Here is a 27,911-nt window from a genome sequence, read left to right as displayed (position 1 = left end):
GTTTGAACACCTTCCGAACCTAACTGATGAAGAGTCAGAAAACCTTAATGAATTTGAAATCTGTCTTTAAAAACTTGACAAACATTATCTCCCTAAAGTTAGTACCATTCTTGAACGATATCATTTTGGTAAGAGAGTACAAAAATCTGAAGAGTTTGTCGAAGCATACATTACCGCTCTGCGCAAATTAGATGCCACGTGCTAATTTGATAATTCCATTGACCAAATTATGCTAGGTTGCTCTGTTGACATAATTAAAGATGAACTTTGGCAGAAGATGATCAAAAACTTGATGAGGTTGCTGCAATTGCAAAAAGAATTGAACACTCTCTTGTTTGCATTGAAGTAATCAAACAAAAAGAATATGATGCGTTAAATGAAAAGTCCACAGTGTTACAAAAAAACCTCAAAGCCCATTTGGAAACAACGTGAGACTACTCACTCTACACACTCTTCCAACTCTCAATTCAAAGCTAACACAAAAATAAAATGCTAACGTACCGTTGTGATATCTTAGATCATCTTGCCAATGACAAATCTTGTCCTGCCCTCACATCCAAGTGTAATAACTATGGAAAAGTGGGTCATTTTACCAAAGCCTGTAGAGCTAAAAAAGAACAAGGAGGGTCAAGAAGTTTTGATAGAGAGTGGGAGTGACCCTGACTCTGATGACAATGAACTACACTGTGGGGAGGTCGTTATACCAATGAATAACAACAAGTGTAAAGGTCCCATTGACATGGTCTTAGTAAATTATTGCAACATTAAGAAGCTATTAGACTTTATTTAAATCTATGTGAGAAAGTCACTATTTACAAGCCAGATATCAAACCCTTAGCCTATGGAGACCAACCTATAAGACGGTTTGGCTACTTCATGGGCAACATTTAATACAAAGGCCGGTTGGAAGATATATATTTCTTGTGGTGTGACAGCATAATCAGCTGGTTTTCACCCTGCTGATATAGGTATATCTCTAGTACCTGGTGGTGATCTGTGCATTGTACTCAGAGACATCTCTCCACAATCTGCTTCTCTAAAAACCTGTTCCAAAACGAGAGTTATGCAAATGTAAGTGAATTGAACATTAGTGTTCCTTTAGCTATGTAAGAGTCTATGCCTAATGAACTTGAGAAATTAAAGAAAGAAGGCATTATTGTTGAAACAGGGGCCAGCGAATGGTTGGCTCTGGTGGTTTTGGCACGTAAGGCCCTACGTGAGGTTCTCTTGTGTGTGGACCTTCGTGCTCTCAACCGTGCTGTGGTCACTGATAAGTACCCCCTCCCAAACAAAACTGAAATGTTAGCCCAACTGAGAGATGCACACATTTTCTCCACTTTAAATCTCCGTGCAGGTCAAAATTGATGAGAAATCCATGGACCTGACAGCCTTTATAACCACTTTTGGAACCTTCAAGTTCACACGTCTTCCCTTTGGGTTGATCTCTGCAGCGTCCGTTTTTCAGAGAGTCATGGAAGATGTGCTGAGTGAGGGAGGGAGTCAAGATATACCAGGACGATGTTTTAATCCATGGCTCATCTCAAAGTGAACACGATGCAAGAATGAGATGTGTGCTTGAATGTTTAAGTGCAAGTTTAATCTTTCAGAAATCGATTACTTAGGTCACTGTTTGATGCAAGAATGAGATGTGTGCTTGAACGTTGAAGTGCAAGTTTAATCTTTCAGAAATCGATTACTTAGGTCACTGTTTGACCAATGAGGGAGTTAGGCCCAGAGAGCGTCTTCCCGTCCTCCAGTCCAGGGATGAACTAGTAACCTTCCTGGGTATGGCAGAGTACTACAACAAATTTGTTCTGAGGTTTGCCTGTCGTAAATCTGAGCTTAGGTCTCTCTTAAAGAAAGGTGTGAAATTCTCCTAGTCTTCTCAGTGTCAGTTGGAGTTTGAAGGAGTCAAGAAAGCTCTTTGTTCTGCTCCCTCTCTACAGAGCTTTGACACATCTTCTAGTTCTATTCTTGTCACTGATGCCAGTTCACGAGGTTTAGGTGCTGTTCTTAAACAGATTAGGGATGAAAGGGAAGAAACAATACTGTTTCTTTCAAGAGCTCTTGTTGATCCTGAACTTCAATATTCAGTAATCGAAAAAGAGTCATTGTGCATTTTCTGGGCAATAAAGAAGCTCAAGAAATTTCTCTGGGGTACATCTTTTGTTGTTCATTCAGATCACAAGCCCCTAAAGGATCTATTCTGTAAAAAGTCATTGGATGCTGTCTCCTCTCGGATATGCAAGTGGGTTAAAGCACTTCAGGACTATGACTTTGTTGTAAAATACATTCCCGGTGTTGATAATAAAGTTGCAGACTGTCTTTCTCGCCTGGTTTTAAAGCAAAATATTGCGATCTCTCTCGACCCTGAAGATACCTGGGAAATTTATGTTTTTAAAGTATGTGAGGTGGTTGAAGGAGTTGTTTCCGGGTCAGTATGGAGAGACTCTTTGAAAAATGACCAAGATTTAATCACTGTATGTTGATTTGTCTCAGGTGGGTGGACCGGTATCTGATGTTTGACTGAAGGTGTTAGAAAGTTTTGGAATGTAAGAAATTAACTTTCATTGAATGATGACTTACTTTGGAGAGGAATGCGTCTTGGTCCTCTGACAAAAAATAGTCATCTGGGACATCAAGGCATCTCCAAAACCAAGGAGAGGGTTTGTCTTCATTTCTGGTGGTCTGGAATTGATAAGCAGGTTGAACGCATTGTGAGAGACCGCATCGAGTGTAATGCCTGTGATAAAATTTGTAAAACCAGAGTCCAACCAATGATTATACGAGAAGCTCTTAAACGTAGTTGGCAACATGTGACCTTTGATCTCTTGGGTCCTGTCACCTCCAAGACGGGTCAAGCTTATGTTCTTGTGTTCGTTGACATGTAATCTTGATGGCCGGAGATCAAAGTCACTCAGAGTATAGAAACTAAAGATGTCATAAAGTTTTTAGAGAACATTTTTGTAGGGAGGGTCTTCCTGAATCTCTCCTAACAGATAATGGTGTACAGCTGGTATCAGGAGAAATGGAAGAGTTCTTGGTCAAGAAAGGAATTGTACACAAATGTTGTTCTGTGTATCATCCAGAAAGTAATGTAATGGTAGAGAGATTCAACCGTGTTCTAAGAGAAACAATTCAATTGGCCAAAGAACAAAACCGTGACTGGAAAACTGCTATTGCTGAACGTGTTAGGTTATACCGTTTAACTCCACATTCTATCACTGAGAAAGTCCCATTTGAGTTGTTCAGGGGTCGTGCTCCTAAAACCTATTTGTTTTAAACCTGGAGAAGAGGGAAAGGTACTGATAATGACAGTAGTGAGGACCCTGAATGGCGTGCCCGTCAAGACCTAAAGTCTGCTAGGAGAAAAGTCCACTTTGATAACAGACATGCAGTTCCTCACACCTTAGTTAGTGTGGGCGGCCGTTAAGGTACATATTCCTCAGAAGTGTGGTAGCACAAAATGTTCGTCTCCTCGCACTGCAACCAAATTGTTTCTTAATGCTGTTCGACTAGATGATGGCCGTATTTGGAATTTAAATAGAATTTCTCCTGTACATTCTTGTGTTGCTTTTGACAAAAATAAAAAACATTTTCTTCTAAGGAAGTTCCTCATCTGCGTAGGAGTACTCACTCCTGCAAAAGTCTGCATAAACTTCTCAGCTATGTTTTGAAGTGATTGTATCTTTATTAGTCTTTATGTTATTTAATGTATTGGGGGAAGGTGTGTGGTAACGTCTTCCTATTACTCTGTGTCAGTGAGTTTCTCTACATAGAACTTATTACCTTTAGTAATCTAGAATGCATGAAGGCTTTGCCTTGGTTGCCTAGGATTGGGAGTCAGTTATTGCTGGCTGCCCTGTGGCTAGGACGTTGTTATACTCTGTACTTAAAATAAAGAAGATCTGTTCATCTGCCATACTGCTTCATCGTGCTTCTTCACAGATTCCTGCATTTCTAAGAGCTCGGGCGTCCTGCGAGGTTAACAGGGTACACTAAAATAATTGAATGAATGAATGAATGAATGAATGGTGATTTGTAATGCGCAAGAACTTAGCCCCAAGGGGCATCAAGGCGCAGATAACAGACAAGAAAACAGAAAGCAGAAAAAGAATAAGGTCAGATTAATAGGCATTGGAGAAGAGCCATGTCTTTAAGAGTTTACGAAAGACCGGCAAAGAGGATTGATCAGACAGTTCAGGCGGAAGCGAGTTCCAAAGTCTGGGAGCTAAGAGGGAGAAGGCTCTTCCTCCCCATCTTGCCCTGTTAAATCTAGGGACAGTAAGCAGGTTTCTGGAGGAGGAGCGAAGGGATCTGCTGGGGATGTAGGGGCTAACTAAAGATTTGATCCTTTCCAGACCTGATCCAAATATCGCCATATGGGCCATGCATAGAAGTTTAAAAGAAATCCTGGCTTGGATAGGTAGCCAGTGGAGATCTTTTCTGGCCCTAGTGACAGATGAGCGCCTAGGCAGGTTGAGAACCAGCCTAGCAGCGGCATTCTGGGCAACTTGAAGACGTTGAATTGATTTTTTATTAAGGCCCCCATAAAGAGCACTATAATAGTCAAGTTTGGAAGATATCAAGGCTACCGTTGACTGTTTACGTGCCTCCAAGGACAGGTAAGGGGCGATCTCTTTTTAGAGTCCGAATGATGGTACAGCATGTGGCCACTGTTTTGTTGACCAGTAGGTCAAATGAAAGGGCCAGATCCATTAATACGCCCAGGTTCCTGGCCGATTGTGCCGGCTGGGGGCAATCCCTAAGGGAGTCAGGCCACCAATCTTTGTTCCACAGCTCATGACTCCCTCCAAAGACCAAGACTTCGGTCTTCTCTCCGTTCAATTTGAGATGGTTACGTATCATCCATATTGCTACTGCTTCCATACATGCTCTAAATCTGGGGGCGGAGTCTTGTATAAACTGGGAGGTGGAGACGATGATCTGGGTATCGTCCGCATAAGAAAGTACTTGCTATCCAAAAGATCTTACAATTTTCGCAAGGGGGGCCACATATATATTGAACAATACAGGGCTCAAAGATGAGCCCTGTGGGACCCCGCATTGTACCGCCTGGGAGGGAGACAAGAAATTGCCCAGTTTTACTCTTTGTTGTCTCTGATGCAGGAAGGAGGAAAGGAGATTCAGAGCACTGCCATCGACACCTATCTCCCTGAATCTGTTGACCAGGATTGAGGGGGAAACCGAGATCAAGCAACTTGAGACACGACTTGCTGCAGGCATTGATAGACATGCCCAACGTGAACTCTGAGATATGCTAACTGAGAATACCACCACTGCTGAGCAGAAAACAAAATTCAGGGGTAAACACCGGGTGGCCAGAAGGTATGGAGAAGCGGAACACCCTGGGAAAGCACTGGCCGAAACCATACAAAAACCCCTCTTTTCCAATCACGTTCTAGAAATTACAGGGCCTGGAGACTCTACTTATAGGGATACCCCATACACACTCTGCACCTTCTCAATGCACTATTTCTCCCTGTACACATCACAGAGACATGATAATCTTGATCTTGACAACTATCAAGAGGACGTAGCATTGGGGTGGCTGGGTGACAGTAAAGAGTACTTCCTCAGTGCCCCCTTTGAGTTGGACGAGATACAGGGAGCCATAATGCACACTAAATCAGGTAAAGCCCCTGGCCTGAACTGGCTCCCCATAGAATTCTACAAAACATGCATAGATTACTTAGCTCCTATCCTTTAAGAAGTATATGAGGACGCTCTGGACAATTGCATACTTCCCCCGTCCATGAGGGAGGCCCTCATCACATCCCTACTTAAACCTGGGAAATCTGCTCTTCATTGTGACTCTTACAGGCCACTTTACTGTTGTGAGGGAGTTTATAACTCCGAGATCTAACCTTTCTCAAACCGCTCCCTCGGAGTCTTGGGCCTGTGACCTTGCAAAGTTCTTTACAGACAAGATCAAACTGATCCAGGACTCCTTCCCTGGGAGGTCAGTTGAAGTTCAGCCCAGCAGTGGGGTTGGGTTAGTTCCATCACCCACCCCGGATTCGGCCCTGCTTGTCTTTCCGCCTATCTCTCCTGCCACATCTTTGGCATTTTTGGCAAATCTGAAATCAGGGTCGCCGTTAGACCCTTGCCCGGCCAAATTTTTGGCGAGGATGGCGGAGGTGGTAAACCCAATGGTCAATTCACTTTTGTACCGCTCTCGGAGTGAGGGGATGGTCCCGCAGGCCTGGAAGCGGGCAATGGTGATCCCCCTCCTCGAAAAGCCGGGCTTAGACCCCGAGATGTTGGCCAATTACAGGCCTATTTCGCTCTTTCCAGCGTTGGCAAAAATTACGGAAAAGCACGTACATGGCGTGCTATCTGTCTTTCTGGAGACTAACAATCTGCTGCACCCCTCGCAATCTGGCTTTCGGCCTAATTTGAGCACTGAGACAGCGCTTTTAGAAGTGTCTGAGGCCATCAAGGAGGTTCTGTACTCTGGAGGTAAAGCCATGCTTGTCATGCTTGACCTGTCGGCGGCTTTTGACACCGTCCCCCATGAGGGGCTCCTCGCCAGACTCTATAACATCGGTCTGAGGGGGACGGTGTTCAGCTGGTTTACATCTTTCCTAGCTGGCCGTCGACAAACGGTCTGGGTCCCTCCTAGCTCCGCTGAGATGCCGCCACTGGGAGTCGGAGTTCCGCAGGATTCTGTGTTGAGCCCGACTCTTTTTAACATCTTTATGACCCCTTTGGCGACACTGGCGGAGTCTTTTGGGGCCCAGATCGTGTCCTACACCGATGACACCCAGCTTCTCTTCACATGCAGAAAAGGTGAGGACTTTGATGGAGAGAGCATCCGGGATTGTCTCGGGGCGGTCTTTAACTGGTTTCAGCAGAACAGCCTCAAATGTAACTCTGACAAGTCGGAGGTGTTGTTCTTTGGCTGTACATCAGACCCTGATTGGCAGGCATGGTGGCCGAATGATATTTTTCCCCCAGCTCAAGCATCCCAGGTGGCAAAAAACCTGGGAGTTAAGATTGACAACAGTCTGGCGATGAGATCCCAGATTCTCGGCCTCTTGGGCACATGTTTTGGCATTCTGAGGATGCTGCGGAAGTTTCTCCCTCTGCTCACTGAAGAGCACAGGAAGATCACGGTGCAAGCTCTGATTGGCTCCAGATTGGATTATGCCAATGTTCTTTATTTGGGTCTCCCAGATTATCTTGTGCAGCGACTTCAGCTTGTGCAGAATTCTGCGGCACTCGCCATTTTTGGCCTCCGCAGGCGAGCCAGAGTGTCCGGCCTTTTACAGTCACTCCATTGGCTGCCTATCCGGCAGCGGATAGTTTTCAAGGCGCTGACTCTGGCCCATAAAGCGCTCTTCGGATTGGGAGCAAAATATCTCCAACGCAGGCTTGCTTTCTATCATCCTAGCAGAGCTCTGAGTTCTGATTCCCTGTCTCTGGCGGTGGTCGCTCGAGTTAGGAAGGCCCGTATTGGAGGGCGCTCCTTCAGTGTGAGGGCGCCCCAGCTTTGGAACACTCTGCCACTGGCCCTACACAGGACCTCTAATCTGCTGTCTTTTAGGAAAGGCTTAAAAACTTGGCTTTTTACCCTTTAGTTATGTTATTTTGCTCTTCTGAATGTTTTCATCTGTTATGTTTTTCTTCTTATGAGCTGCCAAAATAAAGCGCCGGGACACTCCGTTGGAGTAGCCGTGCGCTATAGAAATAAAATATAACATAACATAACACTTTCTCTCATTACCTGTGACACTAAAATCCTGGCCAAAGTTATAGCCAATAGACTGAACTTACTTATGGACAAGTTGGCTCCCCCTGACCAAGCAGGCTTCATCCCCGGTAGAGCGACCACACATAATCTTCACATGTTATTTTCGATCCTCCATAATGTCGATCCTGACTTGCCGCTTGCTGCGGTATTCTTAGACGTCACTAAGGCATTCGATTCTGTTGAATGGGACTACTTAATTGGAATCCTGCAGAGAATAGGATTTCCTCTAATGTTCCTATTCTGGATCAGGTCACTCTACCGACTTCCTGTGGCCAAAGTCCTAATAAATGGACATCTATCGTCAGCCTTTCCTATTACCAGGGGCACTCGACAGGGATACCCACTTTCCCTTCTGCTCTTCGTCCTAGCGGTAGAACTATTGGCAGCAAAATTAACCTCTTCGCCGCTAATGACAAGGGTAACTCGTCATGGACTTTCCATTGATTTCAATGGAAAATCAATGAAAAGAAAAATATTGCCTTAGCAGCCAAGTGGTTAAGACAACACCATCAAGACAAAGCATTATGCTGCAATTTGCATCAAATATTACTATCTCTTTATGCAGACAACATCACTCTATATGTTTGCGACCCACAGACCAACATTAACCCACTTCTACGAGAACTCATAGTTTTCGTGAAGTTATTAGGGATTCATATAAACTGGGGAAAGTCACAAATATTCCCTCTCACCTCCGTAGTTGTGCCATTCCCCCTCGACTTCCCACTTGAGTGGTGCCACTCAGACATGCGCTACCTAGGGATCCACATCACTACAGACAGGGAGAAGCTCATGCGCCTCAACTATCGTAGAGCCCTATATCGCATCACAGACAATGTCACTCGTTGGACTTCCCTACCCCTCTCTCTGGCTGGCCGCGCTTCCCTGATCAAGATGGTGGTTCTCCCACAATTGCTATATCTATTTCTCAATATCCCTTATAATCCTGGCTGACATTTTTTTAAGGCCTTACGAACAGAAATGTTCAGGCTTGTTTGGGGGGGCGAACAGCCACGATTACAATGGAGCACACTCACCAGGCACTACTCACTGGGAGGCTTTGATATCCCAAACTTTGATCTTTATTACATATGTGCCCGAGCGCACTACACCTATTATTGGTTCCACCCTCCCCACTATATGCCCAGGTTGCGGCACCACATTGGCTGGCTGACCCTGTACCCCCTGTACACCTAGAGGGCAAACTATGTGACACTCCATCACCAAGAGACAAGACACCTACCACAGTCACCTGCACGGTCAATGCCTGGCATTACATTTTAAGTATATCGCAATGCTCTACGCTCTACTCCCCACAACTCCACTGACATGTCATCCCTGCAAGCAGCTCCTACCGGAAAAGGGATTCCACAAACTTCCAGAACGGCCAAACATCACAAGGTGACCTTTATCAAAATGGGCAGTTTCGGACACTAAACCACATATTTCAGGAGACCCAGCCATCTCCTCTTGACGTATTCCTCCATGTACGATTACAGCAGGGCCTCCGCTTCATCACTCCGGAGTTTCCTTGTGAAACCCTACTGTGGGCCCTCTGCAGCTGGTACGGCATGCGCTCTCCCCAGGACATATGGTCTCCACACTTTACCATACCGTACATACGACACAAGAGACACCACCATGCCCCTCCCGAGCACACTGGGACTCAGAGTTGGACTACGAGTTCACAGACACACAATGGACGTATTGTGTTTGCAAACGGAGCAAATGTCAGTGAGCAACAAATTACGCATCACACACTTCAAATTTCTGCCCCGCTTGTACTACACCCCAGTCAAAATGTACAAATACAAGCTGATGGACACTGACAGTTGCACACAATACAACGCTCGAAGGCTGATTTTCTTCACTTAGCCTGGGAATGCCCCCTAGTGTGTGCATACTGGGAACAACTGTTCAATGCCCTTGACCAGATGATGATGCTGTCACTAGAGTGTACTCCCCTGGTTACCTTGCTTGGTTACACAAAACTTATTGCTAAACCGTATCGCAGTTACCTCTCCATTGCCTTCCTAATGGCCAAGTGCTGCATTGCTTGTTGGTGGGGCAGAGGGCGAGCACCAAAATTCAAAGATTGGCTCACTGATTTAGTATATTGTCAGGAGCAACTAACCAATTATGCAGAATTACTCCCCAGGGCCTCACATCCTCTGCATGCAGCTGAGGCCGAGCCATCAATATAGATACTGTAGTGGCATAGCTCCCTAGCAACCCCAGCGATGCACACATCTCACACCTTCAATCAATCAATCAATCAATCAAGAATTTGTAGAGCGCACTACTTACCCATGAGGGTCTCAAGGCACTGGGGAAAAAAGGAGGGCACTACTGGTCGAACAGCCAGGTCTTGAGTAGCCTCCTGAAGTTCAACAGGTCTTGGGTCTGTCATAGGCTCAGTGGGAGGGCGCTCCAGGTCTTGGCAGCGAGATGTGAGAGGATCTGTGTTGTTCTTCGGATGCGAGATGAGAGGGACGGTGGCGAGGGGTGGTGGCGAGGGTGAGGTCCGTGGAATGGAGCTGGACAAGAGTCATCTGTTGAGGTAGGCTGGGCCGGTCTTGTGGAGTGCCTTGTGTGCGTGGATGAGGAGCTGGAATGAAATCCTCTTGTTGATGGGGAGCCAGTGCAGATTTCTCAGGTGGGGGGTGATGTGGTTGTGGTGCGGTACGTCGAGGATCAGGCGTGCAGAGGCGTTTGATGAGCTTGGCTGGGGCTCCCGCATAAAGGACGTTTCCATAGTCGAAAACTACTGACGAGGGCCTGGGTGACTGTTCTTCTTGTATCTGTCGGGATCCACCTGTAGATCTTGGGGAGCATGCAGAGGGTATAGAAGCAGGAGAAGGAGACTGCGTTGACGTGCTTGGTCATGGAGAGTGTTGAGTCGAGTATGACTACCAGGTTGCGTGCGTGGTTGGTGGGTGTCGGGGCTACTCCCAGTGCCGTAGGCCACCAGGAGTCGTCCCAGGCTGAAGGGTTGGAGCCGAGGATGAGGACCTCCGTCATGTACGTGTTCAGCTTCAGTCGGCTGATCTTCATCCAGTTAGCAACGGCCTTCATTCCATCGTGGAGGTTGGATTTGGCGGTGAGGGGGTCCTTAGTAAGGGAGAGGATCAGTTGAGTGTCGTCAGCATAGGAAATTATGTTGAGGTTGGGCTGTCGGGTGTCTTGTGCGAGCGGGGCCATGTAGATGTTGAACAGTGTCGGGTGGAGGGATGATCCCTGGGATATGCCGCAGATATTCTTGGAGGCTTCGGATCGGGATTTGGGGAGGTGGACGCTCTGGGTTCTGCCCGAGAGGAAGGAGGTGGTTCATTTCAGGGGCCTTGTCTCGGATCCCTGCATTGTGGAGACGTGTACGTAGTACGGCAGACGGTGTTGAAGGCAGCAGAGAGGTCCAAGAGGATGAGGGCCACGGTCTTACCGTTGTCCAGCAGGGTCCTGGTGTCGTCTGTGGCGGCAATGAGGGAAGTCTCGGTGCTGTGGTTGCTGCGGAACCATGACTGTGATGGGTCCAGGATGCTGTTTTCTTCAAAGTATCGGGTTAGCTGTCTGTTGACGATCTTCTCGATGACCTTGGCTGGGAACGGAAGCAGGGAGAAGGGCCAGAAGTTTTTGAGGTCTCTCAGGTCTGCCTTGGGTTTTTTGAGTAGGGCGTTGATCTCGGCGTGTTTCCAGTTCTCTGGGAAGGTCACAGTCTCGAAGGAGAGATTGATGACGTTGCGCAGGTTGGGTGCGATGGAGCTGCTGGCTTTGTTGAAGATGTGGTGCAGCAGTGGGTCTGACGGGAAGCCGGAGTGGATTTTGCTCATGGTCTTGATGGTGTCATCTATGTTCACGTTGGCCCAGGCTGGCAGGGGGTCGTGGTCAATGGTGTGCGGGGTGTCTGGAGTGTCGATGTCTGTTGCAGTGGAGGAAGGTGGCGAGGGAGTCGCACAGGGCTTGCGATGGCGAGATGTCATTGGTGTTGGAGCTGGGATAGGAGAGTTCCTTTACGATGTTGAAGAGCTTCTTGCTGTTGTGTGCGTTGTTGTCGAGACGGTCTTTGAAGGAGGTCCTCTTGGCAGACCTGATGAGGTGATGGTGTTTGCGGATAGCGTCTTTGTGGGCTGCGAGGCTGTCCGGTGTCTTTTCATTGTGCCGTTTCTTCTCTAGTTCCCGGCAGGTTTGCATGGAGGCTAGGAGTTCTGGGGTGAACCAGCTAGCTCTCTTGCTGGTGTCTCTGTGGGTGGGTTTCTTCAGCAGGGCGAGGGTGTTGGCGCAGTCATTAATCCAGCATCTGAGGTTGCAGGCGTCGATGTTGGAGGTGTCGGTGGGTGGGCAGAGAGCAAGGTTTGCGTGTAGTTGGTCTTCCGTGATTTTGCTCCAGCAGCGGCAGGGGATCTGTTAGGTGCAGTGGTGTGTAGTGGGTTTCTGGAAGGTGAAGTGGATGCAGCGGTGGTCGGTCCAGAAGAGTTCGGTGGTGTGGCTGGCGGAATGGGTAGGCGTCGTGACGAGCTGCCTCAGCCCGAGGTTGGTGAGGTTGTCGATCAGGGTGGTGGAGTTTCTGTTGTTGTTGTTCTCAAGGTGAAAGTTCAGGTCTCCGAGGAGGATGTAGTCAGTGGAGGTCAGAGCGTGCATGCTGATGAAGTCAGCAATGGAGTCGCTGAATTGGGGTCGGGGTCCGGGGAGTCTGAAGATGAGGGCACCTCTGAGGGTGGTGTTGGGGTCTGTGTGGATCTGGAAGTGCGTGTGTTTGGCTGTGATAAGAGTGTTGGCAGTGTTGGTTGAGACCCTGACGCTGTTCTTGTGGATGATGGCGATTCCTCCTCCTACTCCGTTGGTGTGGTCTCTGCGGGTGATCTTGTAGCCGTCTGGGATGGCTATGGCGATGTCGGGTGCGGAGGAGTCGTTCCTCCAGGTCTCTGTCAGGAAGGCGACGTCCGGGAATGATGTGTCAAGCAGGTCCCAGAACTCAACGGCGTGCTTGCGTACGGAGCGGGTGTTCAGTAGGATGTATCGGAGGTGATTGAGGGTTTTTTTTGCGGGTGGTTCGGAGGCTCTGAGGCTTGTGTAGCTGCAGTTCCGGCAAATGAACGGACCATGTGTGCATTTCGGTGCGGCCCTGATGCAGGTGTGGGTCCATCCGGGGTTGAGGGCATGCAGTGTGCTGGCATCGTAGCGGCAGCGGTCGTCGTGGTGGGCACGGGGACAAGGGGTTCTAGTGCTGGGCACGGTCCAGGCATGGACGGCACAGACGGACTTGCCTTCGGCACGCCAGCGGCGCGGACGCACAGCAGCAGCCATATATGGGTAGGTGGTAGGGAGGAGCAGCTGGGAGGTGATAGGCGCGGGGCAGCAAATGAGAAGTCAGGGGGGTGGGTCCGCGGGGGCGCAGCGGCAGGACAGAAGCAAGGGTACAGAATCCCGGGGGCAACGGAGGGGACAGAAGTAGACAAAGGCACATAATCACGGGGGCTGCGAAGAGGACAGAAGGAGAAAAAGGTACAGAACCACGGGGGCATCGAAGGGGCAGGAGGAGAAAAAGGCACAGAGTCACGGGGGCAGTGAAGGGGACAGAAGGAGAAAAAGGCACAGAATCACGGGGCAGCGAAGGGGAAAAAAGGAGAAAAAAGGCACAGAATCACAGGGGCAGCGAAGGGGACAGAAGGAGAAAAAAGGCACAGAATCACAGGGGCAGCCTGACGCCTCATCCTCATCCCCTGTCATGTTCTAGCATTGGAACTACGGGCTCAGCATTATCACCATACTGTTGCTGCCCAAAAATTAAACGTGGCTAGCACTTATGACAAATGTGCGGATGTAGAGGATGTCCAGGCTACCTGGCATTGTAAAAGATGGTGTGAAGTACTGCAGCACTGGGTAGAATATCACATTTGCATCATGGAATTAGACAATTATTTCCTATGCCATGAGATACACCTGTTAAGAAAGCAATGTATCTGTATTTTTGTTAATCACATGTATGCCTAAACGTATTAGGTATTGTGACTGTATTATCTCATTGTGACAAAAACTAATAAACACAGTTTAGAAAAATATAATATTAATTTGATGTGTAGAAACTGCATTAAATAGGGTTAAGGAGGGCAAACACGAAACAGCATGTGTGAGATGTCACCAATGTCTGTTTGATTGTTTTTTTGGACTTCAATCTGTGGGTCTGTATTCCTAAATATCTTCTGTAAGGAAATGTCTCTTTTTGCATTATCACTGCCAACTTGTGGATTGATGCTGCTGGTTTTTCTACTTTGTTGCACTGGGGCCCTACTAGCCAGACACCAGTGCATGTGCTTTGAGCTATAAAACGTGTGCAATTGTCAAATCCAAGAAAGACATCTTATAATCACCTGTAGTCCCCTAGTATATGGTACCCTATGTACCCAGAGCTTGTAAATTAAATGCCACTAGTAGACTGCAGCACTTACTGTGCCACCACTGACGTGCCCAGGTAAAACATTAATCTAGGCCTGCCACAGCAGTGCAACTGGGTAATTTTGAAACAGCCATTTCCACCTGTAGGAATCATTCATTTAGCAGGCCTGAAATGTTAGTAAGTTGTTCCAGCAGTAAGGCAGGGTGCATAGTATTTAAAAGTAGGACATATGTATTCAATGTTTTCAAATGTCCTACAGTGAAAAAGGCCCCAAGCCCGTTTTCACTGTATTAGGACCGGCTGTGCCATACAAATCACTGGTTTACTTTATTGTCTTTAATAAAGCTAACTTCAGATTGGCACTAGCCAGAAACATATTTCAAACACTCATTTTTTTATAATTAAACAAATTCAAATTAATGTTAAAAATTTAATTTTGTATAGCTTTTTCATAAATAGTGATTTTAGAAAGTCACTGTTTCCCTGCCTCAAGCCTCTGGTCGCTTTTGCAGAGATAATCCCCAACTGTCACCTGGTAGCTTGCTGGCCCCCTGCAAGAGATGTGAATTGCTCCCAGTAAAGGGAACAAAAGAGCCTTGGGCTGTAGGAAATGTGACCGTCTTCTGACAGGATGGGCTCTGAATTGTGCCCACCAACCGCTTGTTTGATCCAACCTGCACCCGCACCTGCCAACAACCTGTTAACAATGACTGTTCTCCAGAAAATCATCTAAGTCAGAAGGTAATCTACCACCGGGATATTCCTGGTTCCTGTATCTGTCTGCCAGTAGCTTGTGGCTGGCCTTAACTTTTGACTTGGACCTGTTCTAGCACAACCAGATAACTTTGAGAGGAGCTTTATGATTTTAGGCACTATTTTTACGTAAAGATTCTAAAAATCATTTCTCAGGTTCTCTATATCCACATTTTGTTGTTTTGGTGTCTATTTGTTAATTAAAGGTAACTCTATTTGTATATATTCGAATAGGATCTTTATTGTGTTGTGTTTTCTAATTTTATACTTTCTTGGTGCTGATAATTGCCTAATGTATTTCCCCTGAGTTAAGCCTGTCTGCTCTTTGCTACAGCTACTAAGAGTTGAGCTTAGGTATAAATTAATGAGACCTAACTGGACCTGGTATGAAATTGTGACATTATTACTTGTTGAATCTCAAATCCCATCCAAACAGTAATAAACATTCTCACACCTTTCTAATAAAATGCAATCAGCTATTTGATATTACTAATCACACTAAACTAGACAATAGTTTCCAGTAACAATATGTGCAAAGGTTTTCTTGTGTGCTCTATTCTATAAAATGGCCCCATAGCTTAGAGGCACTACCGTACTTTCTGCTAACATAAAGGAAAAATGGACTTTTCAGACGTCAGTATAAACGTTAAATAATTTTGTTAACCGTAGTAGAGAGGTTCTTCTAAAGAACAACATTCTAAACAAGAAAGTGTGTCCACATTTACGACCTCTAATGAAGCGGGTAATCACAAAAGGTTAGCTTTAGCTCTTCTGCGTATGCATTGAGGGGCTAGTGGAGAAATGTATCCACTAAGAAAATGAAATGAGATTATCCTGATAGCAGTCTTTCCATATCACACACAGACTTAATTGAACTCTGGTGGAGAATTAAAGCCAGCGTTAAATATCTGAGCACCAGTACAATGTGTGCTCTTCATCATATCTAAGTAGAAAAGCATATAGCTACTATTGATACATTATAACCTTTATATGTTTGCATTTGATTATTAGGAGACCTCAAGGTAGAAAATGTTGCAAACAAATGTACACTACAGACTAGATCCTTCTACACCCCTGTGAAAATAGTCCTAATGTAGACTCTGTGATCTCCGGCATCGGATCCATCTCCAAAACTACCCCTCAGATATCTTTTAGGGTCAATCGTGGAATAATTCCATCCCTGAGATGCTAAGTTGGCAAAAAGAGACTTTAAATGTATTTAATAAAACATTATCATTCCCTTTTTTCTACCTCCTTCCTAACACTCACACCACGTGTATATTAGGAATAGAACTGATTCCAATTGCTCTGAAAGAACTTACTGGTGAGATTAAGCGACATGATCTGATGGAGTCATTCAAACCCAACAATTGCTGGAAGTCAGGGTATTTCCACCTTCTCAAGAAGTACTGGAGTCCAGAGTAGTTTTGGCGTTCATAGATCATCCAGGTGCCATTTTCAACTTGGATGGAGTTGCATCGGCTGAAGTATGGGTGGAGATCGGAAGCATCTGTGATGCACTCATAGGAGCGACCTTGGAAGTTCTTGTCCTCATAGAAGATTATCTGTAAAGTAAAAAATATTGTCAGATATATAGTGAGTTCAATAATTTCTGATGATCTTGGTTGGGCAGATAAAACTTTTATGCGCTAAGCATTCTAATTTTGAAAAGCAAACGTTGTTTTGCACCACAAGTGCCACATCATTACTAGCACATAGATGTATTAAAAAAAGTGGTCATGTAAAGCTTTCCTCTTAAACAGGGAACAATTATTAGCAGCACAACAACTATAAAATGTTAGCAGTACGATTCAAAAGGAATGTTTTAAAAGACATCTAGGGCCAGATATAGGTAAGTATATTTTACCGACTCATAAATACCAAATTTTACCGATTCGGTATTTATGAATCGGTAAAATTGTCTAGTGAAGTATAATATGGTATTGTGGAATCTGGCATAGTTTTGAAAACTATGCATTTTATGTGTGCTGTAAAAAGATTTGACATATTGGGGACCTTTATAAAATGTTTTCTGCAAGATGGTTCTCCCATGCCAGAAGCATACTCTTACTTTCTGAGGGTCATTCCACTCACAGTGCATTATATATGTGGTGTAGTTGTTACTAGCCCTGAACCAAAGGGACTTTAAAAGTGAGGTTGGTGTTTATAGTGATATCCTGAGCAATCATAATCACTCAAGCAGCCACCTGATACTATTAGACCATAAGGGAAATAAGGAATTGTATGAAGTATATTTGAGGCAGTGAAGCCACTACTTTTCCAGTTGGAGGCTACAGATACTAAGAACTCGAGCAGTAAACCACAGGGGCATATGGCCATATCACAAAAGATCCTTTGGAAGTCTGCAAAGAGAACCTATGAAAGAGCAGAAAGAATCGTGTCTGTGAAGAAACATGCCCAGCCAGATAACTGGGTGGATAGAGAGAATCCCATGGCCAGACACCTTTCAGGGAGACATCCTGAGATTAGAGATGACAAGGTTCTTCTGTCTTACCACACGGTGTTGAAATTAGAGTATGATCAGTCTTCCAAAACCCTTAGGTAAGCAGTCCAGATCAGCAATATTAGTGAGCTTGCAGTTGTCAAGGTGGGGGAGGTAAGAAGAAATGTAGCGACCTGTTTCTAGTCTTATTTATGGATTTCAAGTCTTGCACTTAAGCAACCCCCATTGATTGGAATAACTAGACCTTTGCTGTCACAATCATCAATAGGGTTTCTTTGACACAATGTCTTATCTATAAATGTTAGTTATTTGCATGGGAATACCCATGCACCGTATAAACAAAGGGATTCTATCAAAAGTGAAAAAGTGATAATTTTTATGTTTTATTTTATGAGGTGGTACTAGGCTCTCTCTTAGGTTTAGAAAGATGAGAGCACAATGTGCTTGATAAAATACCCCTCACACACTAAAAAGTCCTTTAGTGTCATGCTTCATCATAGGGGTCTTCCCGTCCCTATAACGGGACGGGGCGTGCTACGACCAAACGAACTACGCGGGAGCACTTAAGTTGTGACAGTGGCTATGTGTGGGTGTAGGGGTGTCAGTGAAAGTGTAGGGACCTAACAAGTGAGTGTGAAAAAATTACAAAAGGTTAAAAATTCCCTAGCTTAGTAGAAAAAATTATTTATTCACTTCTCTTGCTGGGAACATTAGGAAGGGGAGTGTGAGGTAGAGCAATAGCTTGCTACCTAGTCGACATGTTTCGTAAGCAGTCCCCTACTGCTTACTCATCAGGACCGTATAGTGATCCCTACTACTAATAACTCAGTTCTACAGAAGTATGCCTACTGTCCTACACACAATACAGCAAAAATAAGCTGACTGTTTGGGCTTCAGGGCATGAGCTGGCCCAGGTGAAGCAAGGTAATTTCAATAAGTACCAAAAATATTGACCTATTGCGGTCTCTGTAAAAGAAAGGGAGAAAAAGAGAGGGAAACCAACATAAATGCGTGGTAAACACATCAATCTGACTGGTGACACAAAATATTCAAGTGGTCGTATAGCACAATTGAAGAAAGCGCCTTGTTCATCAAAGGCGGTTATTTTGCCAGTATGCAATAGAATGGGCAAAAACAGTGCACCTCTCGTAACTGGCTAACTATCGCCAGATGTGTATTGTAGAACCCTCATTATAATGGGGTCCACTCATGTCTCATCATACATACAAACAATCGCGATGTGTATGATGAGCCTTTGATGAACAAGGCGCTTTCTTCGATTGTGCTATACGACCACTTGAATATTTTGTGTCACCAGTCAGATTGATGTGTTTACCACGCATTTATATTGGTTTCCCTCTCTTTTTCTCCCTTTCTTTTACAGAGACCGCAATAGGTCAATATTTTTGGTACTTATTGAAATTACCTTGCTTCACCTGGGCCAGCTCATGCCCTGAAGCCCAAACAGTCAGCTTATTTTTGCTGTATTGTTTGTAGGACAGTGGGCATACTTCTGTAGAACTGAGTTATTAGTAGTAGGGATCACTATACGGTCCTGATGAGTAAGCAGTAGGGGACTGCTTACGAAACATGTCGACTAGGTAGCAAGCTATTGCTCTACCTCACAATCCCCTTCTTAATGTTCCCAGCTAGAGAAAGGAATAAATAATTTTTTCTACTAAGCCAGGGAATTTTTTACCTTTTGTAATTTTTTCACACTCACTTGTTAGGTCCCTACACTTTCACTGGCACCCCTACACCCACACATAGCCACTGTCAAAACTTAAGTGCTCCCGCATAGTTTGTTTGGTCGTAGCACGCCCCGTCCCGTTATAGGGACGGGAAGACCCCTATGATGAAGCATGACACTAAAGGACTTTTTAGTGTGTGAGGGGTATTTTATCAAGCACATTGTGCTCTCATCTTTCTAAACCTAAGAGAGAGCCTAGCACCACCTCATAAAATAAAACATAAAAATTATCACTTTTTCACTTTTGATAGAATCCCTTTGTTTATACAGTTCTGCTAGGATGGTGATTCTATCAGTACCTCTACGCTTCCTTTTTTGTTTTGGAATACCCATGCACCGCCAATGGTACAATCCTTTGATGCAAAGCAATGCAAAGCTACTTTCCAGTGCAAATAAAGTTTTGCTCTGGAAAGCAAATCCCCCCTCCCAAAAAAAACACTTTATAAACTATTGTGATGCAAACCTGGTGCTTAATGTTAGTAAACCTACCCACTTACATACAACCCAGATCTTAGTGGTAATTAATTGGCATGTCCACCACTAGTTTCAAAGCAGGATTTCCATTATTCCGCCAATTGTAAAGTGCCACCTATTTATGATCTTAGTGTCACAATCCTGCCTTGTATTGCCTGACAAGCACTTGTGCAAAAACCCATAAACAAAAACAATGTTATAGCTAGATCTTTCTTACACACTAAAATACATGAGACTATACTACTCAATGTAAAAAGCTTTAATTGACAATTTGTGTTCTTGCAGCTCCAGTAAATGAGCACACAGGGTGAGCAGTCAGTGGAACTAGGGATATTGTCCTCAAATCTCTCTATCCAGAGCACTGGCTCATTTCTAATGTCGAGATCCCTAAATGTTCTATGAGAGTGTAAGTCATGACTCCTGTGTTTCTTTTAGATCCGTCTCCATGGTAAAATAAAGTTCCATATCAGACTATGCATCAAAGCATTTTCCAAAGCTGTGTTAAAAATGTATTCACTTCTATAAATTTCAACTGCATCTGGAGGGACAGTAGATTGCAGGGTGCAGAATCTGTATTCTATTAATAAAATGTCACTGCAGTGGAAGAATCTAAATACTGAGTGTGTTTGAACAAAGGAAATTGGTGAGGAGAAAAGTGAAGTCATTGGTTGTTAGACAGAGTATCGGAAACAGAAATACAGTAGGAAAAAATATTGTTTTTAACAACCCAAGTAGGGTAGATCCTGCATTATCAGGTAGATCCAGTACTTCCAGGTATATTACAAAAATAGTAGTTAGGGTGGTTAGTAGTGTGGTTCATTGACCACATCACTACCCTAGGTGAAGAAAGATGACATTTAGATTTTAGGTCCTGACCCATCGCCCATAGATTAAGGAGTAGGCGAGAAACATGTTGACCTCCCACTCAAAAGAGCGCCCCAACTGAGACATAAATCCCAGCCTTTCGCCTTTTGTTTTGGTTTTACTCAGGGTAGGAGACCCACTTATTAAAAATGTTAATTTCGGTATTCCCAATCCTGTTTTAATTCACTTATTAAACATATTTTTCGACATCTTCACTCACATACGCCCCTCACCCCCACGGCACCAAATGGCTATTGGAAAAAAGATCTCCAACAAAGGGCCCCTTATTGGGTGCCCGTCAGGTACTGCAGCGCGACCCAACGAGGAGCAGCCCAATGATGAAGCATGACACCCATCTGGGTGTGTGAGGGCCCTGTTTTCCAATAATATGGATTTCCACCTCTGAACTATTCACAGTTGAGCACTTCTAGATCCCTTCAACTAAGTCAGTTTTTATCATTAGGAACAGCATATTACTTGTTTTTGAACAGAAAAAATATTGTGTCACTAATATCAAGGACAAAAATACAGTGAAGGTAAGTTTCTATAGGTAACCAAAGTTTTACTATATATAACTCCACGTATATATACCTTGATGGGTATGCAACGTTTACAACGCGCGCGTTACCACGACGTACCATTAACACGCGGTTGTAACAACGAAAGTTGTTACAACGAATTGCGCTGGGGGCGCTCGAGGATAGTAAATCATTTAATTTACTATCCCAACACCTTCCCTACTATCCACGGGGACTGGTGTTGGAATAGTAAATTAAATGTTTTAAATTTGCGCCCCCCCATCGCAAGTCGTTGTAACGACTTGCGTAGTTACAACCGCATTGTAATGGTACGTCGTTGTAACGAGAGCGTGGTAACGTCATATATCCACCTTGATGATATATATATCGACATGGTATGTGGTGTTTAGAATAGTAAATCTATACTTACCTATCTGCACTTACCTTCTCAATATTTTGGTCATTGATATTTTTGACTCAGTATGCTATCCACACAATTTTTTTGTTTGCAATATTCTCTCAGTCATCAACAAAATAACTATGTATTTCTTGAGTATTGTTTCCAAAAATATAGTCCCATTGTAGTTAATATTAAAAATCTGCACCAAATGGAACCATATTCTTAAAAACAATATTTTTAACTTTATATTTACGTCATAATATATTTTTCTCACATATATTCTGAAGTAGATGCTTAAATTATATCGAACTCAAGTAAAAAGGCCTACTGCTCAATCAATCAATCAATCAAGGAACTTGTAAAGCGCACTACTTACCCGTGAGGGTCTCAAGGCGCTAAAGGGGGAGGGGTGCAGGTACTGCTCGAAGAGTCAGGTCTGGAGGAGTCTTCTGAAGGTGAGCAGGTCCTGGGTCTGCCGTAGGTGGGTAGACATGGTGTTCCAGGTCTTGGCGGCGAGGTAGGAGAAGGATCTGCCGCCGGTGGTCTTTCGTTGGATGCGGGGGACAGCAGCGAGGGCGAGGCTTGCGGAGCAGAGCTGGCGGGTGGGGGTGTAGAAGCTTAGTCTGTAGTTCAGGTAGGCTGGTCCAGCGTTGTTTAGCGCTTTTTGTGCCTGGGTGAGGAGCTTGAAGGTGATCACCGAATTTTCTTATTTGAAGAATAGAATTAAACATTCTAAGGGAAATCACTAGGGGCCTCATTTATGAAGGCCTTGCGCTGCCGGTGCGTCCCTTTTAACATGGGAAAAAGTGACGCACCGGTGGCTCAAGGCCTTCATAAATAAGGCCCTAGGGATCCAGATAAAGGCGCACTTCCAGTCTTGAATTAAATAACATTGCACAAAATTATTTTGAATTGACCCAAGTAAGAAACTGCATCTCATGTACAATAGTTGTAAAAACATATTTTCCATCAAAAAATAGAACTAGTTGTGGGATGTAGCTAACACTTTTTGCCCTGGAAAGTGACCCTGAATAGGGGAAAGCATTATCAGACAGAAGAACGTCAGCTGATATGAACACTTCCTGCGGGTATCTCAGGCGGACCTCCCATGCCCTCGAGCCAAGTATTCTAACCGTGATGTTTGAGTCACTTTTCTTCAAACGAAGAAGTATTGATAACCGGGACTAAGTGACTAAATTTCAGCTTTGTGTGCGTTTAATCAAAGGTGTCGTGCCCTCGGGAAATCAGACACGTTGTCGTCATTTGCCCCAATTAATTCCTACCACAAACTTCCTCAATGTGCGATTAATACCTAACCTGATGTCAACGGACAGAGCATCTTCCACAACAAGTTCAGAATTTGATAACTACGTGCAAGACGATACAAACGCAGCATGCACTAGGGGGCAGTTCTCGTTATGCAGGCGTGAACTTATTTTGAATTAAGATCTGTTGAACTAGACTCCCGTATTAAACTTACCTTCCCCATGTCTGAATCGCTGAATACCAATACTTAACTCTGCCAAAGTGCGTTCCAGACTTAAATATGCCACCCAGGCTGCATCTGGATAATTTAAACAAAAGAGGTCTTTTCTTTCTGTGTTCGCCGCCTCTCATCAGTTTCCAACTCTATTGTGGCTGCAGATAGTTAATCTGCGCAGCGCACTCTGGCTGGCAATTTTATTGCTGGTCTGAATAAAAACCCTGAATGTGCCAGCCTGCCATTTCTGATCAGACATAGAAAATGCGAGTTGCTTGACTGTCATGAGCCTGTCCTGGCACAAACCGTACTAGATTTTTATAGAGTGTAGGTTTTTCTCGTTTTTTTAAACCAGTCTTTTTAGTTACTTTAGTATAAAAATGCATATTGCTGTGACTAGAAGGTAATATAATGATATATTTAGCTATATTTTTTACCTAAATAATTGTTGTTAATGGGGAGCTATGGTTCTTTGTTCTGATGAGAAGATAATGTCCCGAAAAAAATACTTTGGATTTACAACTCAAAACGTCTATTGAACGAGTATCATGGTTAAGATCTGAAACCCAAAAGACTGAAATTTGTAAGCTGTGGTATGCTGCAACCTTAATATGCTGCAGGCACTGCTGATGACCAGGCACATATCCCAAAAGACATAGACAATGACATCATCAATGATGATGTTGATGCTGTTTTATCGTACAATCTAAGATAACGTGCCTACAGACGGTGGTAACCTCAGGTTGAACGAAGCAATGTGCCACTACAGGTAGCAGATTAGCAGAAAATAAATCCTCATGTTCATTTAAGTAAGTCTTAAAAGCATTAAACAATTTGAAGCCTCTTTAAGTTCAAAACTATGAGGTTTACAAAAGAGAGTGCAATACAGGAGGCACAATCAGTAGTCAGAATACATAGCACATCAGTATTAGGTACACTTACTTTTCCAAACGGAGGATTTCTACCATTGTTGATGAGGCTCTGTGGTGCACCAGCGCATTATTCCAGCAGCGCTCGAGTTCACCAACCCACCTCTCGCCGCACTTCGCGGGTGCCGCTTCGTTGGTGGACATTGGAGGCAGCAGCACCTTGAAGGAGCACTTGAGGACACAGGCGGCAAGGCGGTAAGGGGCGCGAGGAACCAGCGGGGCTGCGAGCGTGCGGGGACTTCATTTCCCAGAAGTCCCTGCAAGACCGACGGTTAGCTTCCGGTCCGCTCTCCCTGCTGGCCCGCCCCCCGCCCATCAAAGGATCATAAAAGCGTTCCTCCCCCTCTATCTTGTGGGACACTTACTTTTCCAAACGGAGGATTTCTACCATTGTTGACGAGGCTCTGTGGTGCACCAGCGCATTATTCCAGCAGCGCTCGAGTTCACCAACCCACCTCTCGCCGCACCCGCTTCGCGGGTGCCGCTTCGTTGGTGGACATTGGAGGCAGCAGCACCTTGAAGGAGCACTTGAGGACACAGGCGGCAAGGCGGTAAGGGGCGCGAGGAACCAGCGGGGCTGCGAGCGTGCGGGGACTTCATTTCCCAGAAGTCCCTGCAAGACCGACGGTTAGCTTCCGGTCCGCTCTCCCTGCTGGCCCGCCCCCCGCCCTTTCTCGCCCCCTACATTACAACATCCTACTCCCGCAGCGCGGGACACAGCCAGGGCGAAGACCGGGCAAAGAGCGGGCCGTTTGAGGCCGTTCGAGAACGGTAGAGTCCGGTCCGGCCCACCCCTCTAACAACTATATCCCGGTCATCTCAATACAGGTATTTATCAATTTTATGATCTCCTTCACAATCGGACACGCAATCTAGTATCCTTTCAAGGTGAATACTCATTGTAAAATGAACACGAGATCCACCAAGCAGAAAAAATCAAAAAAGAATGGATTAGGAGAACAATTATTAGGTCCAATGGATGACTTTTTGGCTAAAGCAAACACTTTTATTGATCAGAGTATTAGTTTAATTGAGGGTAGAGTCTCTACCGAACTGGCAATTGCACGCCGATCCTCAATGGGATTACTTGCAACAGCAAAAACTCCTGAAGTACAGCCAGCCCCAACACAAACGGCGGTGACTACAACCAGACTTAGTCTGCCTAATAATGTCGACCTTTCAGCATCCCAATTGTCCGTAACTTTCTCAGAAACGATCTCGAAAAAACACCTGATATTTTTCCTGACCCTACACCTGAAGTAACTAGGCAAATGAGAGGTAGGCGGGAGGGAGCCATAAAGAAACGGAATGCAAAGAATAAATCAGATCACACCGCAAATCCCATAGTATCCAATCAGCCAATATTGGTTACCGACACAAATCCTTCACTTATACCTAATCATTCAGTACCTCCAACAAATAACGTGGTAACAATTCACCATGTACCACGCGACCTCCAAGAATCTTTAATTCCAGACCCGCCAAGTCCACAACATACAGGAAGACAAAGGGAATCAGCAAGACTAATTAAAGAGATAGCATCCCTCTTAAATTCTTATATACGTCCATTAGAATCCAGACTCAGCAACATAGAGAGCCAGTTAACAAAAATCAATGGCTCTCTTAAATCTATATCCTCAAAACCCCATATCAAACCTTCTTCAAATCCAGTAGCCACTATCCCAGTTCCCAAGAAACCCGCAATTTTACCTCCCCCACAGTCCAAAAAACAAACCACAATAACCCTCCCAACAAACTCCATCATTGCACAAAAGCCAACTCCCACCCCCCCGGTCGTTCCCTCACAAGTCAGCTCCCAATCAATACCAACAGCAAATATTCCAACCACAAAAACACCCGTTCCCAAAACTCCTCTTATAAACACAAAACCATCACAAACAAAAGGTGCCCCGAGAGGGACAACTGAACACATACCTACCCTAAATTTACCACCTGAGGCCACTCCATTCGTGGTAGTTATGACGGGGGTCCCCGAACTTACAGGAGAGGGGACAGAACCCAACTGGTCATTAAAGAATAAAGTCCAGTATTGGTTGAATACAAACCGCCCCGTCCCGCCACCTTGGAAAACCAAAATAGCATCAGTTTCCCGGACCCCGTGGGTAGGCTACAAGAAAAAAACGATCCGGGGAGACTGCATAGTTATCACATTTGAGGACCCCAGTATAGCTGAGTATATTTGTTCCTGGGAACATAACAATTCCTCCGGGGGGATTGTAACAAGACCCTTGTCTTATTTTTACCCAAAAAGGTACAACAATAACAATCACCCACGTAACACCGATAACATCTGGAGGAAACCAATCCCGCAGCCATGGGAGTTAGATATTGTCGGCCCAAATCCATCAATGCGATTTACTGATCCTACTAACTCCTGGTGCCCACCCAACCTGAATTATCAGCAGAGAGTAGTCCCATGGCAGATGGTGGGCCCACAAAGTAGACTTAGAAACTGGGAACAGTGGGAAAGACCATCCCACCAACCACTCGGCCCTAACTATGGAGATCTCAGTAATGGGCAACACTGGCTAGGCTTCCCGACCACAAACCGGTTTAGCGGCCTGGAAATGGTTGATTGACCAATAACTAAATCCCCGGAGCCCTCATTAACAAAATTGGCACCATCTTCCATTACTCCATTGTCTACTCCACCTATATCATATATGAACAATGACGTACAAGAATATGATTCCACCCAGCTTTCTGTGATGTTTTGGAATGTGGCCGGTCTCCGAAATAAGATTGAGGATGGTTCGGCAGCCGCATTCTTGAAGGATTATCAAATCATCTGCCTACAAGAAACCTGGGCAACGATACCGCTTCATCTTGTGGGGTACAGAACATTCATATCTCCTGCCCTTCCCAGTACTTCAGGCAGACCCAAAGGGGGTTTAGCAATTTACATGGCTAACACAATTGCTGACATAAAGACCATTAAGGTAGACCTCCTTTCGAACTTTCAGATCCTCACATTTACTGTAGGAAAAAAACTTTGTATTTCAATAATAAATACATACAATAATCTGGTCCCTGACAATTTTGTGAGTGTTCTATCTCTAATTCAAGACAAAATAACTGAACACTCTCACTTCAAACAGAAAACGGATAATGCCCACGTAATCTGGGGTGGTGATTTTAATCTGCATCCTTGCCCCAACATCGATACCTGTGGACTGGTGGACGAGTTCGATAACCCTTTAATTCACTTTATCCATACAGGAGTGGGGCCTGTTATGAATAAAATACTTTCTGATCTGGATTTGCAAATTATGAATCCCATTCATCAGACAACCAATAAATTAGAACCTACGTACAGAGGAAGAGGCCATGAGACCACAGTGGACTATGTAATAGTTACAGAAGGCCTGAAAGCTCAAATTAGAACAATTAAAATCCTGGAAAACCATCTCAGTGACCACTCCGCACTAAGTTTAAGTCTTCAAATACACCAACCGAAATCCTTGATGGCAAACATAGCCAACGCCTTAACACAGAACAGGCTCGAACTGGGCAAAAGCAATGGATTCACAATTAAATGGGAAAAAGTAGATCCCAATATTCTTACAAAGAGGCTAGTTACTTCTGCATATAAAAACATCTTGACATGTCTCGATCCTGAAACGGAGCCGAACCAAATCCTGGAAAATTTTATTGTCATAATAGAACAGGTCAAAAACCTGTTAACCAGAACTGCCAATCTAAATAAGAAAAACATCTCAGGTTGGTTTAATCGAGACTGTACGAAAGCACAGACTAACTTGAGGAAAGCTCTTGGAGAACCAAACAGAGACAAAACAAAGATCCAAGATCTTCGAAGAGAATACAATATTGCCAGAAAAACGAGGAAAAAAGAATTAAAAGCATCCTTGTGGAAGGCCTTGCACGAGAGCGCACTCTCGAGGGACAGCCAGGCTTTCTGGAAAATAGTCAAATCTCCTTCGTTAACTGACTCCAGTGGCCCAAAAATAGATGTGGCTATTGACGAGGCCACATGGGTGAACCATTTTTCGAAAATCTTCCAACTGACACCCAATAGCGAATCGTTTCAGTCTATTAACAGACCAGTCACCTTCCCTATTACCTTGGAAGT

At 44.8% G+C, this 27,911-nt stretch overlaps 1 protein-coding gene across 1 annotated transcript in view; it reads right to left on the bottom strand.

Moving 5' to 3' along the window:
• The window catches only part of LOC147730523 (gamma-crystallin D-like), a 92,917-nt gene that overhangs the window by 45,941 nt on the left and 19,065 nt on the right, over positions 1-27,911 (bottom strand). The window contains exon 2 of the mRNA XM_086954080.1: positions 16,244-16,486. Within this exon, the coding sequence (XP_086810206.1) occupies positions 16,244-16,486 (243 nt within the window). The remainder of the gene's footprint in view (positions 1-16,243; positions 16,487-27,911) is intronic.

This window comes from Lissotriton vulgaris, chromosome 2_1, assembly GCF_964263255.1.
Source record: "Lissotriton vulgaris chromosome 2_1, aLisVul1.2, whole genome shotgun sequence".
Lineage (NCBI taxonomy): Eukaryota > Metazoa > Chordata > Amphibia > Caudata > Salamandridae > Lissotriton > Lissotriton vulgaris.
Note: the sequence above shows the minus strand (reverse complement) of the source record. Positions and strands in the feature narration are given on the sequence as shown.